At 39.6% G+C, this 16,254-nt stretch overlaps 1 protein-coding gene across 1 annotated transcript; it reads left to right on the top strand.

Annotated features, from left to right (window-relative positions):
• Positions 1 to 11,486: 11,486 nt before the first annotated feature.
• On the top strand, positions 11,487 to 13,463 carry LOC123314147 (extended synaptotagmin-1-like). The gene has a single exon (XM_044899268.1). It carries the CDS (start codon positions 11,487 to 11,489, stop codon positions 13,461 to 13,463), a length of 1,977 nt encoding a protein of 658 aa, XP_044755203.1.
• The last annotated feature ends 2,791 nt before the right edge of the window (positions 13,464 to 16,254 follow it).

Genomic DNA, 16,254 nt, shown 5'->3' with positions numbered 1-16,254 from the left:
TTCGTGGTCGAGATGTAAGAAGATATGTAAATTTGGAATTCAGTCTTCTAGACTTCTTGGAGATTATTTTAAACGGAGCAGTATTGAATGTTGTTGATATTTCATATTATGTTCGAATTCCAGTTGGCCCAATACCTGTCAGAATAGTCTACATGACTTTTCTCCCAGTATAAAGTTATCTGACGATGAAGACGCATCAAACAATCTCTGTAGTTGAAAATAACTGTAGACTAGCCTCCCAAAATGGAGGTGAGGACGGAGACGACATATTTTTCTCATAATTTCTTTTTTCCCCCGTTTCGTATACTCTCCCAACGGTCAACATACTCCTAATTGACCATTCTTTAGATTCGTAGATACCCACCGAAGATAAGAGACACGGAGACCAAACTGGTGCTGGAACGGGGTCCTTTAAGACCATAAACCTATCAAATCCCCAATCTGCATATTGTAATGAACTACCGAAAAAGTGGCTATCTCCCTGATTGCTTTGTTAAAGGGACAAACGTGTCATTCCTCCGAATTTGGAGGATGTATTCTTGGGCGGTTAGAGCCAATGGCGTAGGCCTCTTGCTGGGAGGAACTGCTTCCATATTTGAGCTTCTTGGATTCAAAAATATTGCACATTTTCATCACCAGGAAAAATGAAAAACTGTCTCATTGAGATCAAACGTTTTCCTGAGGCCACTGAAGCAATTTCTTGGCTAATATAGCCTTAATACGACTGACCCCTATAAGAAGAGGTTAGATTGATCACACAAAAGAGTATTTGTTTAATTCCCCAATTTTGAACATCGCAGAAAACCTTGTATTCAAATTTGTAACAAGTTTAAGAAGGAAACTTTGAACAGAAGTATTCATCCATCTACCTAGTTGTACACAGATGTGGGAAAAATGGATTTTTAGAGGTGTCTTATTCAGGCCCGCATAGTAGAACTCCTGAGTGAGTAAAAAGTGTTCGTGAGCAGAGAAACAAGTCGAGCTACGCCAATGGCCACAGCTAAAAGACCATTGGTTTTCCAAAACACGTATCCTCACGATTTGGCTAATTGGAACAATAAATTGTTGGTGTAGTGTCCGCTTTTAATAGGCTGATTGTCTTTTGTCTCATGGCATCTGTTCGGATTCCAGTTGGCCAGCCCAATATTCGCTGTGGTTTGGATCTTCGATCCCTGAGGGATCCCTCGCAGAGCAATGGCGATAAGATGATGCGATAAGGGCTTCTTTATCTTGTGAAATATCCGCATAAAGTGTACAGTAGTTGGAGCTTCTTGTTCTACTTGATTTACGCGGATAAGCTCCCATAATTTTTCGTCAGTATCGGGAAATTCTGATCAGGTTGGTTAAGTCTCCAAATACAGTCCTGATTCTATTCACAGACCTTCAAATTTCTAATATATAAGAACAGATAAAGAGAAATATAAAACTAACAACAATAAAATAATAATGAAATGATCATAATCGAATCTGACTATATATGAACGATTTTTCTGTTCAATAACAGTACCACAGGTGGAAAAAAGAGACCAAAAGTTCAAGCTGATGGAATATTTTGATAATCTTCGATATAAGAGTTTATACTGAGAAGCTGAGATAAGTTAAAGCTAAATCGAGGATCACTTCGACAAAATACTATTTTTGAACTCCTTTCAAGAAACTGCTTTACATCCAGCTTCATTCTTTTAATTTCGTGGAGTATATGTGTGTTTGTGTCGATCATTTTTTCCTTGATTTTCATATATTTGTTTTTTTTTTTCATTGAAGGTTTTGTTACTGAACTCATTTTGTCCAATACTATCAATTTTGGCCATTCACTGGGCAGTTATGTAAAAAATAACACCGAATATTTTAATTGTCTTATTTTAACGATTTCTCTAATTTCCAATCCTGGAAACCAGTTATTCTTTATAGAGAGAACCAAGAATGGTCTCCAACCCACACAGAGTCGATAAATGCCACCAACAAGTGTTTTCGTCATCAGCAGGAAGAGGACCACTAATTTGGTCTGCTGTATCGGCTACTGTATCTTGATCACCTCCATTCCAAGCAGCTCCTTCAGTTTGTTATATCAAATTATACGAAATTTAGAATTTTGGTTCCCTTTACCAATGTCGTTTTATCTGGACTGGTCCCATTCATAAATTTCTCTTTATTACCTGCCTTTATCCTCTTCAAGTCTAATTGGACGAATGCCGGGAGAACTGGACCAATTTCTGTTCATTCATTGCTTTTTTTGGCGATTTAGAGCCCTGTTACTAATTAACTGTACCACATTTCAATCGGGAAAAACATTTTAGAATATTTGAGGCCACCAATTAAAATATAATGATATTGTGTTTCTCCTATTAGCGGTCGATTCCTACCTGATAAGGCAGAAATTGGTGAATCGATTGTGGCTTTTTTAAACCACTTTCCGGTCGTAAGAGAGCTACGGAGGAAGGTTGAAAAGTGTCGTCTAAGCGATGTTAATTTTGGCCAATCAAGATTCACCTGCCATACAAAATGAAATGGGCGAAAGAATATACAAGATTGAGCAGTGGAAGGATGGTGGGTATCGATTTTTTTTATTCGTTTTTCTATTATACAATGTATCGAGATTCCAAAGGTTGGCAATGGAAATAATGAACAATAATTTTTAGATGCGTAAAAGTTTTAAATTCGTAATTGTCGAAATTTCCGCTGGATCGATTGTCTATTGTCTAATCATAAATTTTCGCGAATTATACGACAGTTGAGGAAAATAAATACTGAAAAGACCGTATCTTTATCAATTTTCAAGGGATCTCTTCATGAATAATGCAAGTCCCCACTTTATTATCCCTTTCAGTTCGTAAAACTATCAAATTAAGTCTTTTACGAACATTTTCCTATTGTTCCGATGGAGGAAATTGTAGATAAAGTAACAAACAATAAGCTGCCCTTGACCTGCCCCTGAGGCGCACAATTCTTTCTGAATATTCATTTCAAATCAATTACTCGATATTATTGAAGACGGAAACAGTTTTAAATGTACGTTGGTTCGAATTTGGTCATTATATTCAAATGGGACAGTTTTTTCCGCGAATCGCAGATGACATAGATTCTTCAGTCTTTTTCGACAATTCGAAATTGTTTTACTTGTTTTTTAATTATCAACATTCCCATATTTATTCATTGCGTGTATTTGCCTTTTAGGTATACTCCATTCACATTTATTTTAGCATTCGGTTGGCCACGAAATAATTTTCCCAAGTTTTTGTAACTAGAACGGAGTAAGGTTGGCACTCATGAAATGTCGTTAATGTCATAACGCCGTTGCCACAACTATTATCAATTTTTATTACGAAAATGCCGAAAGTGATTGAAAAAAGAGACAGGGTTTCAGGAAGTGCTATTTAGAATTCAGGTCCGCTCATTCAAATAGTTGTACCCTGATATTCTAAAATCCACAATACGTCAGACGGTAGCGAACATATTCAATGTAAGAGAATTTATAAAATGTTTCATCTGAATCTAAACGACTTATATTTCAGCTGAATATTTCCACAATCAGAGAGATTGTGAATGAAGAGGATGACAAATAATTTCCTTCTATTGGGAGACCCAAAAAAGTGGTGGCATTTGAGAATTTTATGTTTGAGTGAATGAATGCGAAAAGTTTACTACACGATTTTCGATGAATGTCATCGGAGAATAAGTTCCCGAAAATTGATTTTTCTATTTTTCATTTGTCCTATACATTGTAAATGTCTTAAGGTACCAATAAATAACTAATTATTATTATTATCTATATATCAATGTATTGGGATGAACAGCAACAAAAACGCGCCAGTTGTCCTGTTAATTGCTTATTCATGTGAAATTTTTGTCCAAAGGTGAAGTTCATCTTGATTTGAAACTTGATGCTAGAAGATTTTTATTGAAGAATTTAACATTTTTGTAATTATCTGTTAATTCCTTCGGGAGATACCCATTCCCAACCACTGCATCATATGCATTTCATCTTCGGGTGAATATTTTTGAAATCTACAACTGATGTAACGTATTCAAACTTTAGACAAAGAAGATAACGAACATTAACTCTTCTCAAGCTAGTGCATATTATGATATTATACTGATCTCTTGTATTTTCCATGCGAATGACTGGATTTGGTATGCCTTCAATCGGTTTGTATAAATTTCAATTATGTTCGTCACATATTTTCCGAAGAGATTCGACATTGTGATAAAATACGTAATAACAGAAACTTTTACGTAGAACGCACAATATATTGTTGATTTAAAACCCAAAAATGTTTTGACAAGCGTCATAACCCCACATTTTCGTACTATACAGAGTGAAATGTGTCAAATTTCCATGGCGAGTACTTAAATATAAGTGAATGGAGTATAGGTATGTATTTTTTTCCAAAATATATCTAGCACGTGTTATGTTTGGTGGGATTGCAAAAGTGTTGTGTATTGGGAGCTGCTTCAAGGAAGCAGACCATGAATTCAAATTCTTTCTACCCTGAAACTGGATGAAGTTTTCAAGGGAAACCGGCCAAAATTTGCGTTTGTAAAGGAAATGGAGTTCTGAAATAGAAACATAGGACACTTTTTAGCGTGGAAACCTAATGGGATAATCTGGTAGCAAAAGTATCCAGTTAGATCATGAAAAACGTCTAAAGTCGTTCTGTCTTCGGCACGAAGATCCCAACTGGGCAGCATTTAGCCACAGACACCCATCACGTTAACATTCCACGATACCCCATGTCTTGTACATCAATCGTTGAACATCACGTACGCAGATGTCCACAGATAGAATTTCGATGCAATTAAGAACGGTCATAGGCTATCTGCGACTCAGAGTTAGTTATTGCTCGGTTCATTTCGCCCAAATATGTAAATCGCCTATTCAAATTATGTGAAAACCGCGGATAACGAGTGCTAAACGAAAAACGGCGACGAGAAGGTATGATGGCATGTCGTCGACAAATCTATTGTTTCAACTTCTCGAACAAACCAATAAATAACGAAATCCCTATTTAAATTGACGTTTATGTATTTACTGAATTTACCACAGGCTACTTACCGTTCCGAGCTGTCCCATCAACTATTTGAAACGCACGTTGGTGCTCTGTAAAGGGTCCTGTAGCTGGATGAAGCCTGTCTATCAACTATCGGTCCTGTCGTTTACGTTGAGACGCGGACATGGACTTTCAAGAGCTTCGTGGACGAGATGATAGATGTTTATTAGCTGGCAAATTGCATAAAAATGAATTGGTTCGCGTCCAGTTTTCCATAAATGAAATATGAATATTTCAGCGATGGCTTAATCAGCAGTACTCAGTCTTCATGCGAGGAAAGTGTGTTTTGAATCTACCTTCACTTCATCCGCTCATAAAAGTTACCTACACGTTTCTTCAAACATGTAAAAGACTTATCCTGCATAATTACAAGTTTGCAAGATCTTTTGAAGGGATTAGAAAGTGCGTAGGTTCCAATACTGAGCCCTGAGGAACACCTGGAGTCGACATGAAACTTATTCATTCATTGCTGTATCCCGTTACCGAGAATAAATCTACAAAAATACTCAAAAACAAAACTATCGGTGCGATCAAACTTATAATTTCTTAGGGCTACTTGCCACTGTGTGCCATCCTGTGACTGAAGAGACCCAACCGTGACCTACAGATCCTTCCACACTCTGGGCAAGGATAGTCACCAACTAGATCTGGCCCCCACTGTATTCTTCTCGAGTCTCCATTATAACTGTGGACCAAAGACCTCCACTGTGATCTGTCTAACGCTAGTTGTTCCGAGTTATGATTGGCATTAACTGATTTCAGGGATTGATGCAGTATATCCTTCAACTCGCTTATAGTGGCCTCCTGGTTTCCAAGCTCGCTCTGTTAATTCGCCATACAGATCTATTTTGGGGAGTCTTGTGTCTTGCATCCTCAGAATGTGGCCGCTCCATTTGAGTCGAGCCCTCGTTACTTGAGTCTCAATTGTTGTACAACTCACGCGCTGCAAGACTTCTGCATTTGAAAATTTGTGGAACCATCTGATGTGCATTATTTGTCTTAGACGACGTTGTTGCGTTTCTTCAAGCTGTTTTATGTCAGCTATAGGGCGTCCAGCTTTCGCTTCCGTGAAGAAGCGTTGGGAGGACCACTGTTGTGTAAACAGCTGTCTTGGTCTTCAGATTGAGATCTTGATTTTGAAACACTCAGTCCTTCAGCTTCCAGAATGCCCGTGATGCTGAACTAATACTGTTGTGTATTTCCGTGTCCAGATTAGCCATAGTATTTATGAAGCTTCCCAAGTATTTGAACTGCTCGACCTTTTCTAGAGTTTCATCCTTCAGGCTGATATCTGTTTGAAGACTTTCTGGCGGACTTACCAGGATTTTGGTTTCGTCAATATTGAATCTAAGGCCTAAAGCTTCGTATATATGTTTATAGGTGTCCAACATTATCTGTTGTAGAGCCATTATGCTGAATTCTAGCGGTATGGAGGCTTTTACACACTGCTAAGAATTCGCAAGATCTTATTGGGGATTAGAAAGTGCGTAGGTGCCTATACTGAGCCTTGAGGAACACCTGGAGTCGAAATGGAACTTATACCATCTACGACAACATGAATGCATAATCGTTCAGGGAATTGTCAATCGCAAACCATCAGAAGAGTAATCGAGATTCAGTTAATTCAGAAGAATGAACTTCTATGCCCTCTTAACACCTTGTATATCAACTGCAACACTTGCAGGTCCTTAGCTTTCAACAGGTCTTCCTCAAAATTCTCCATTTCCCGAATACGATCCAACAAAGGCGAATAAAACGGATTATATGGCAAATCTGGCCGCATAAAGATGTTCCACATGGTCAGAAACGTGGAAAATACCCTTCACGGCACCTGTACCTGATTGCGGCCGATGGCAGGGCACATTTGATCTCGATGCATGCCGGCACCTTTGCCGCAAACGGATGTGGCAAGAGTAGAATTTCATGGCTTACATAAAACTGTTATTACTTATAAAGTGATTCAAAACGGGGAACTTTTCGCGTTTCCATTTAATGGTCAGCGAACTGGCGGGGCGTCGTGGTACCACATGGTCTTGTAGCAGGACCACGGTCCGACGCTTTTTGTTGGCTTTTAATGCCCATGATACACCGTGGGCACGTTTCGAGAAGCGGATCTTTGTAACGATATTTTTTCAGGGTGGATTTTAGCGGTTCTCGGGTTTCGCTGGGACATTATGTATCACTGTGTTCGCTTGGACGTGCAATCCGGGGCGCATAGCTGGCAACGTCGCTGTGGGGCTCACAGAACGCCCTGCAAGACTATATAGAGATCGAAACATTGAGAAATCTTCATATTCCCCTTTATCCTGAAATGAAACCCTGTGAAATTAGAGCTTCTCCAACATGACCAACAGTTTCAATTCAATATCGAAGTGAATTACTCCTTTTAAGTGATTTTTTCACAGCAGTTGGAAGTAATTTATTCTGTGCTTCTTCTGACTGAAGAGTTTTCAACTCAATATCATAGAATTTCAAAAGGATGCCCACTACGATGGTAAGATCACTTATAACCCTCTGATCCGAATGAAAATTCAATCTGATGACAAGATCATGAAGTGGTATTCATTTTCTGAAAATGACCTCAAAATTACTACTTTTTGTGGCACCACAGAATGGGTTCCATTCTATAACCAAATATGTGCATGACTATCTTGCTCTTTCATATTTTTCTGGCAGATTTCCAAGAAAGAAGCCAGCTATGCCAGTTTGCGAGGTTGTCAGTTGGTTTTTCAGCTCCCTGTACGCACGCTTAGCGAAAGTCAATTATTAGAAAATCAAGCGATATTTGGAGTTATTAAGGTTTGCTTGTATTCATTTGCGAAGGCAGAATGCCATTGCATTTCTATGAGCTCTGCACGCAACCGGCTGAAGGAATGCGTTCTGCGAAGTCTATAATTATTTGCCCACACAGAATGGGAGAAACGGTAGATTTCCTGGTAAATCCTTTTGTTTTATAACTTCGGATATCTATAAAATGCACGAACTACCGGGAAATTTAGTTTCACTCTTGTAATTATGCGCTACAGGGCGCTGATTGAACCCAAACGTTTCAACAGTTGGAAATAATTATTTTTGAAAAGTCTTTTATATCATTTAATTGTACATTATCAACGAGAAGGCGAAATTTTCAAGAGTGCTGCTTGCCCACAAACCCCGTATCTTCGGGTGAGTTCAGGCAACGGCTCTTCTGAACCAATTGGTCTTCCTACAAGAAACAGATAAGGGAGCCAGTTGTCATGGATTTATTACCACGGCTACTGTAAGCAAAGCTGCGGCACCAGGAAAGTTAATTTAGAGACAATCTGATTGCTGTAATATCTCGCATTTAATTACTATTCTCCATTATGGGACTATTTATCTGTTTTATTTCTTCTCTTTCTCGCCCATACCGGGTTCTCGCGGCTCTACACGGCCTGTACTATTAGTAATCTGTCCTTTTTCTCTTACCTGTTTCTTTTTGATGGATGACGCCAGATCTATAATTCTCCGGTGGCTTGGAAGTGACTAATGTATCTGATGAAATAGTCAAAAGGGTCAATAAGGCCTCGTCGTTCTCCTACTACTCTGTCTTTCTCAAAAACGGTTTTTATTTATTTGATGAATCTTTTTCGAACACAAGATATCACCCACGTCTTCCAGTTTTCTCATTATGACCATTACGTACCATACAAATGACAAAAATTCAAAGAATCCAACTCTACAAACTAAGTTTGACGCTATCTTATGAATATTTGAACGTTTTCGAGTAATTTCATGTTCAAAATTGAAAAGTATCTGTGAAATCTGAAAAATTGGGTACTCTGGCTGAATACAACTCTGTTTTAGAGATTCACAGATGTGTAGTATCACAGATTCAGCTAGTTATTCTGAATGTTTCACAGCTCATTATGAAAACTTAAAATGGCTATATCTTTTTATCAGGGCAGAATTGCAAAAAATGTTATAGGAAAAAAGTGTTTTTTTTGACCTCAAGAATCTACTGTTGAAAAATTCGTACGAGTCAAACACTCAGCCGGTATAAAAACCTCGTTTTCATTTAATGATTTCTGCAACTAATTCCGTAAAGAAATCATGAGGACCAAAAGTGTAAATAAAGTTCTTTGTTTCCTCATCGTGAATATCCAAGTCTATTCAATAATTCTGAAGAAATATCAGGGCTATTCTCCGGCGAAACCTGCCATTCAAGACCTCAAACGACACCAATAATACTACACCACTTCATTATCGGCGGGCGATACTTCCAAATGGAGTCATCATAAACTAAAAATATGACTCCGTTTCCATTCAAGCGAACGCACCCCATTCAGGACTTCGTAAAATTCAATAGCTCACGGAGAATGCGAAAAAAACTGTCAAAAATCGGGTATAAATGACGCTGAAGTGGATCCATTGTGGCGCGAGAGCGCAGAGCCTGTGGGAATCTGCCCAACATTAATCTTCATTTGTTACCAGCCACTTCAACTGTTTACCTCATTGTCAGACCATTAAGATATCCGTCTATTAAGTCCGTGATACGATTTCACGTTTTTAACATAACTCCGCAGTTATGAAAAGACCCTTCCATTCTGGGGCATCATTAATTTTCTCTCACCTTCGTGACTTCCATTCATGGTCAATTATTCCGGTGCGGATTATGAGGCCGCTCTTCCCTTTTCGGCTAACAATTGGGCTTACAGCGCTTCGAAACCATCGGTTCGGTTCATCTACAAGATATCGACCGGTTTGTATCGATTTTCCTCAGAAAACCAACACGAAATGAATTTCCTGAAAACCGAGGCCAAAAACGCTACTATCCACCCCTGTCTGTGATCGGTGCTAACCTCACTCTTGTCAGTTTTGACAACTGACGTAGATGTGTCACTTTTGCGTTCGGTAAACGTCAAAATCTCAAATTTTTGAAGCTTTTGTCTCATTTCCGATCTCTTCGATTTGTATGTTTGGTATCTTTCGACGAATCTCAAAGGAAACTCCCTGAAACAATATATGTTGCTGTGCTATCATCGATTACCGAGTCCTCCAGTTGCACAAAGGCTCATTCATCGTCCCCGAATTTGGAAACTTTTGCCAATACCCGCTGTTCCATTGAACCATCGTGCTTGAATGAACCCACCGTCATATTTCAAGTTTATGATGGCTTCATTTGGCGAATATCGCCATCAGTTAATAATGAACAGGAGTGCCATTATTGGCGTAGTTTGAGGTTGAAAAACGGCTCATAAATTATGTTGCGCGTTCCGAAGAATAGTGATACTATTTGGCCGCAAACTGTCAACGTAGAATCAAATATCGCAAGGTAGATGCACACGCTTTGTGCCAAGAGTTTCACTTTGTACCCCATTTAGGGTACCACAATGGAGAAATGAAAAAAGCTGAATGGCTGAAGTGGACCTTTCAAGGAATTCTGCGTTGTTTTCTTTGTTGACTTCATTCATTGAAGCTGAATCGCTTTGTGACCAGTTTCAATGGGAAATGTTTGGCGATCTTCATTCCGTATTGACGTTGTCATGAATCATAGGTACTAATAGATTTTCTATGGCCACTTCGTACTATAAATATACTGGGTGTTCTCTTTCTTCGTCAATATCCAATAACAAAATTTGTTTCCCTCATACTCCTTCAGGATTACTATCATGATCATCATCCCCTTATCTATTGCAGCGCATGCTTCATTAAACAACGAGCACCCCTTAATAAAGGGTACAAAAATCCCTTCATTTAAGGGACCGGAGATAAACGGGTGGTCGTATGCCGCTTTGTAGAATACGGTGTGTAAAACACAACATGTGAAACGAATGGGAAATCATGCCCCTTATCTGCTTGTCGCCTATGCCTATTCTATTTCGAAATAGTTTGCGTAATTTCCGTTTCGCTGGGCAACTCGTTATAACCGGACAATATGAGGGGGTGCTGGCATCAATTTCTGAGATGGCCAACCCTTTCGATGCGCCACTTCCCACCCTATCCAGATAATTTAACTATTACAGCAGTAGAGCCCGTGAACATCACTGGCAACTAGGGTGTGACCCAGAAAGAATGTGTCGACATATAAGAAACGAAAAGAATAAGATATGATCAAGTTAATGTTGCATGAAAGGTACCAAAATCAAAAAATAAACCTTTCTTTTCAATATCACCATACCACTTCTTCTTAATTCGACATATTCCACACTTTTGACATGAGGAATTCACTTATAATGTATGCAAATTGCATATTGATAATGATCCTTATTTTTGTGGTTTGTAGTTCAGTTCAGTAGCTCAAAAGCTTCTGAGTTCGTTTCAGTGCTCCATCTATGCATCCAACAGTCACAAGTTATTTCTCTGATTTCAATTCCCATACGTCAAAATGATAATTGCATCAAAGAACATCATGTTGTGTCAATCAAAATGAGAAAAATCTTAAAAACCACCTTTGGGTATCGATTCAAAAGAAACTAGATGAGTTTTCACAGCGATGAAGCACAAGTTACAACCACCCCATGCCCTAACCCCTCTCTCTTGCACAGTTCCCTCAGGGTACTCTTCAGTTTCATCTGGAAATCCACTGTTGCCTGCTACTGTTACTTCCTAGGCCTCCGTAACTGGTCAGTAATCTGGATAGCTGTTCCACTTCTAGGAAGCGTGGTTCTTGATGTTTTCTCCTCAAACACCTCCAGAAAACGAAACCTAAACAAACTAAGATCAACAATAGACGAGAGGGAGTTGATTCACTCCCATTTCAAGGAACTTCCAGCCTGGGTCTTCTTCCCCGACATCGAGAGAGTGGAATGGTTCAACAAGATACTGAGACAGCTGTGGCCGACCATGAACAATTTCACCAGGTCCTTCATCCAGGAGACGCTGGAGCCGGAGCTGAGGACTACCATGGACTCATACATGCTCAAAGGTTTTTACTTCCAAAGGATAGAACTTGGTTCCATATCTCCCAAAATAACAGGGGTGAAAGTTTACGACAGGACCGGACGCAACGAAATCATCTTAGACTTGTACATCTTCTACGGTGGAGACTGCGAATTTTTATTCGGAGTCAGCGGAATGAACGGAGGAATCAAGGATTTCCAAATTGAGGGTACAATGAGGGTTATAATGAAACCACTGATTCCTACAGTACCAATAATCGGGGGTATCAAATACTTCTTCATAGATAACCCAGATATAGATTTCTGCTTGACTGGAGTCACTGGAATCCTTGAGATACCTGGCGTAAGGACACAATTTAGGAACGTGATAGAATCTGTGGTAAATTCCATGCTGGTTTTGCCAAACATGTGCGTGGTCAATTTGTCGGACGCAGCTGAAGTCATCTCTTACTTGAGGACCCCACAACCAAAGGGGGTTCTTAGGGTGAACGTTATGGAAGGTAAAAACTTGATACCACAGGACATAAATGGTCTGTCGGATCCCTACGTCATCATCAGGGTAGGAGCTCAAGAAGTGAGGTCCCAAACGATAAACTACTCATTGAATCCAGTATGGAATTTTCAATGTGAATTCATCATAACCGAATTGCAAGGGCAAAAGTTGGTTTTTCACGTATGGGATGAAGATTACGGCAAAAGTGATCCAATGGGTCATGCCTCCTTCGATGTTTCCTCAGCCAAAGCCGCCAGATACATAGACACGTGGCTGACTCTAGAAGAGGTTGCCCATGGTTCCATCCACGTAGAGTTGACATGGTTCAACCTCAGCACTTCGGTTCGTGATCTCAGTGATACCTTGGACGAAAACAACATGCTGGGCGTACCCCTAAATTCCGCAGTCCTAACCGTTTTCGTGGACTCAGCTAACGATCTCCCGATGAAAACCGGTCTGCCGACTCCAGTGGCGGAGTTGAAAGTGGGCAACGTCACCAAGACCACCCAGCAGTGTCTCAAGACTGCGGATCCCAAGTGGGACGAGGGTTTTTGTTTCCTGGTGCCCAATCCGCAGAACAACAGTTTGGAATTGAAGGTGATGGACGTGACGATGAAGAGGCAGATCGGACAGTTGGAGTTTAAGATCAAGGTGCTGTTGGAAAGGAAGAACATGAGGATGGCCAGGCAGCCCTTCAAGCTGATCAAGTCGGGGGAGAAGAGCGAGATTACAATGACCTTGAGTTTGAAGATTATGACAATAAATGATGTGACTGTTTCTCAGATATTTTTCTTTTGGATTTTGATGGTCAAGATGTTGACACTGTTGTCAAAAAATAGTTCTTTGCTTTGGCTTGCAATTGCAACACAACTTTCAGTGAAAGCATTAAACGATTATATGAATGTATCCATTCGCCATTTTGTAGCTCATAAGAATTTCAAGATTAGGCTGAAAAATTTCTTGATGCCTAAATCGAATATACTGAATTTTCGTGTTGAATTTGCAACGTTTTGGTACATAATGAGTCTAAAGATCTCTGAGAATATAGTCGAATACAATTAACACTGCGGTTTTGTCTCCGAAGACACAAGACAACCTAAAACGTACCAAACTTGTGTGTCAAAACTTTGCGACAATAATCCAAACATGGTAGAAGCGGGTTCAAAGCCACCCTGGATGAAAAGATCTCTCGGATGCGATACGTGTCCCATGAAATATAAGTTATATCATTCCCATACAAATCCAACTCGTGCAGGATAAAGTTGAGATATTGTAGTGTCATAAATCGATCGACTCAGCGAGGAGAAAACCTGGTTACACTCGTTCGCCTTTTCAGCGGGAAGGACCATATAGAAATTTCCCTCAGTGTGCCATTTACGACGTTGCCATTCCGTCGCACCTGACAGTAGGGGCAAAATTGTGTTTGGGTGAATTTTTCAGGGGTAAGTAAATGAAAAGTTGAAAAAAGTCATTATGGTTGGAGAATAGTGTCATAAAAGACTTCGGTCAAGTACTGCAACATCTTGCGGGGTAGTTAGAGATTTACAGGGTGCGGCACACAACTTGCTGATTTGTTTTTAGCGCCGAGAGGCTATGGGTGGTCAGGTGAGGGTATGGACTTTTCTGATTCGTCTGATTAGGATAAGAGTAGGCATAATTTCATACATTTTTGGCTGATTGAGATCTGGATTGTTTATTAACGTCGAGCAGCCATAGTAAACCTGAGAATCGACGTGAAATTTTGGGCATAACTGGCGAATTCCGAGAATAATGGATGCATACATATCGTTTTACTTGGGCATAGCGGCAACGCCGACGCTGGCTCGATTTAGGACGCTCGGCGTCGCTCGCTTTATGGCAGAGGAAATTACAGGACTACTATCTTTCATTTTACGCCCCAAAATTTCTTATTCCAATTTCCTGTTCGCGTCTGTCAGTTGTTATGAGTCATTTTCTGATAAGGACTCGTAGCGGGGCCATTATGCAATAGAACTATTACACAAAGCGTTTATCTGGAGCATTATATGTCATGCGGTGGGGAATTGCCGTTGCCAGCCCTGTTTCCCGCCTCGGTTGGTAGGCCTGCGATTTGACGCCATTCTCAGGTGCCTTCCATTGTTCGTTCGCCACATTGTTTTGGAGTTTTGTTGTTACGCCGAATATTAGATTATGCCGATTGGATATCCCTGTGTTTGCTCGCTCTCAATCTAGATAGTCTTGGATGGTGTTTGCTTGGAGTTGAAAAAATTGGCAGCATTGTTCAGGCGGTTTATGTTGAGCTGACAAGTGTCTAGCTGAGGAGCTCTTGATCTCATTCCTTCACCAAGGAGATTGTACAGATTATCAACATTCCCTTCATTCTTTATTAACCCTTATTTTAAATCCTATAGCGAAGCACTGAGTAGAGTCAGAGAGGTCAGTGCAGCGCATTTTCCTGACGTCGAGATTGAGATTGACGTGAAAGGCAAAGAACCTCCAGAAACGCATAAATTATACAAAAACATGGAGTTTGACATATTATATTATGGCAGAAAAGTTTGTGCCAAACACTGAGGTAACTATCTGTGTTTTAGCCTATATTCACCAGACATATTGCACAGAAATATCTTCTTAAAAGCGCTGTAAATGCTAGTACTGTCCGTATAAATCATTCTAGAACAACTTTGATTATTTCTTCTTCTTTCGTTAAACTAGTCGATTCGAATCATGGCAATATATTAAAAATCATTCCTTCATTTACCACATAAATTGCCTCGTTCAATCAAATTAAATCCTCTCCGATGCGCCAGTGTCGGAGAAGTTAAAAGGCAGTCAAATAATTAAGTTATAAGCAGTGAAATACCACAGATCGATTGAAAACGTATTCCCTGCAAGAAAACCAACGTTGACTGGTTCGTAGAAGAGACCGCCAATATATGAGGACAACTATTGACACAACTAATTACTGCGTAATTAAGCAGGGACTTTCAGTAAAAGGACTGAATCGAGAGGAAACGAATGGTGGACTGCGTTCATCGAAATAAAAGGAGTTAGAGGAGAGGAAAGAAACGTTCAGACACTTCCTTTCGTCAAAAGATGATACAGGCAGTGTCAACAGATCCGTATTTGGCCGAATATAACATCAATTATATCACATTTGTTCTTATCTTCGAAAGAATTTGTGAATTGATGAAGAAGAAAACAATCAGTTACACATGGCATATTAGAAAAATAAGTGCAATATATACAAATTATTAACATATGATCTCTTTTATGTGGTACTGCATAAACTGTTAAAGTTAGCAGACTTCAGTGAAATCTGGGAGAACTTTTCGAAATTTCTCTAATCCGCCCCTTTTATATTTCGTGGGTGGCTGTAGTTTAAGCATCAATTAGTCATTGTATCAAGGAATATGTCACAATGTCTCTGCCAAACTCTTTCTCTCACTGCACTTAATGAGATGCTAATAACCATTAACGAGTATTTCAAGAGTTCAAAGGGAACTCACACTGCCAAGAATTTCGTGGGAGGCCTGATTTTTTGTCTGCGGACCGTGATTCCTCGATTTTGGATCATCCTTTATGTTGGTCGCGCTCAGAAATGTCGTTGAAAGATGTGGTAGAGCCACAAACCGATTAGAAGAGAAGAAGAAATTGATAATTAGTGATTTTGTTACAAAATCTCAAATCTTTTAGTGGGTGAAGTGTATTCGGAAAAATGTCGTTGAGAATGGATAGACAGACACAGAAAAATCATGGGTTCTGGGAACGAGGACCCAAAAAATTTCTGAATGAACGACATTTTTTTTCTATTTCGAATAATTTCAACAGAAACGGATGAACGTGTTGAACTGAGGAAGTGAAATATCATAGT

The sequence above is a fragment of the Coccinella septempunctata genome, chromosome 5, assembly GCF_907165205.1.
Source record: "Coccinella septempunctata chromosome 5, icCocSept1.1, whole genome shotgun sequence".
NCBI classification, from domain to species: domain Eukaryota; kingdom Metazoa; phylum Arthropoda; class Insecta; order Coleoptera; family Coccinellidae; genus Coccinella; species Coccinella septempunctata.
The sequence above is the reverse complement of the archived record's forward strand: the minus strand, read 5'-3'. Positions and strand labels throughout refer to the sequence as shown.

Bases quoted from the DNA above. Each gene is read 5' to 3' on its own strand.
- LOC123314147 (XM_044899268.1), top strand. From the start codon at position 11,487: ATGAGTTTTCACAGCGATGAAGCACAAGTTACAACCACCCCATGCCCT.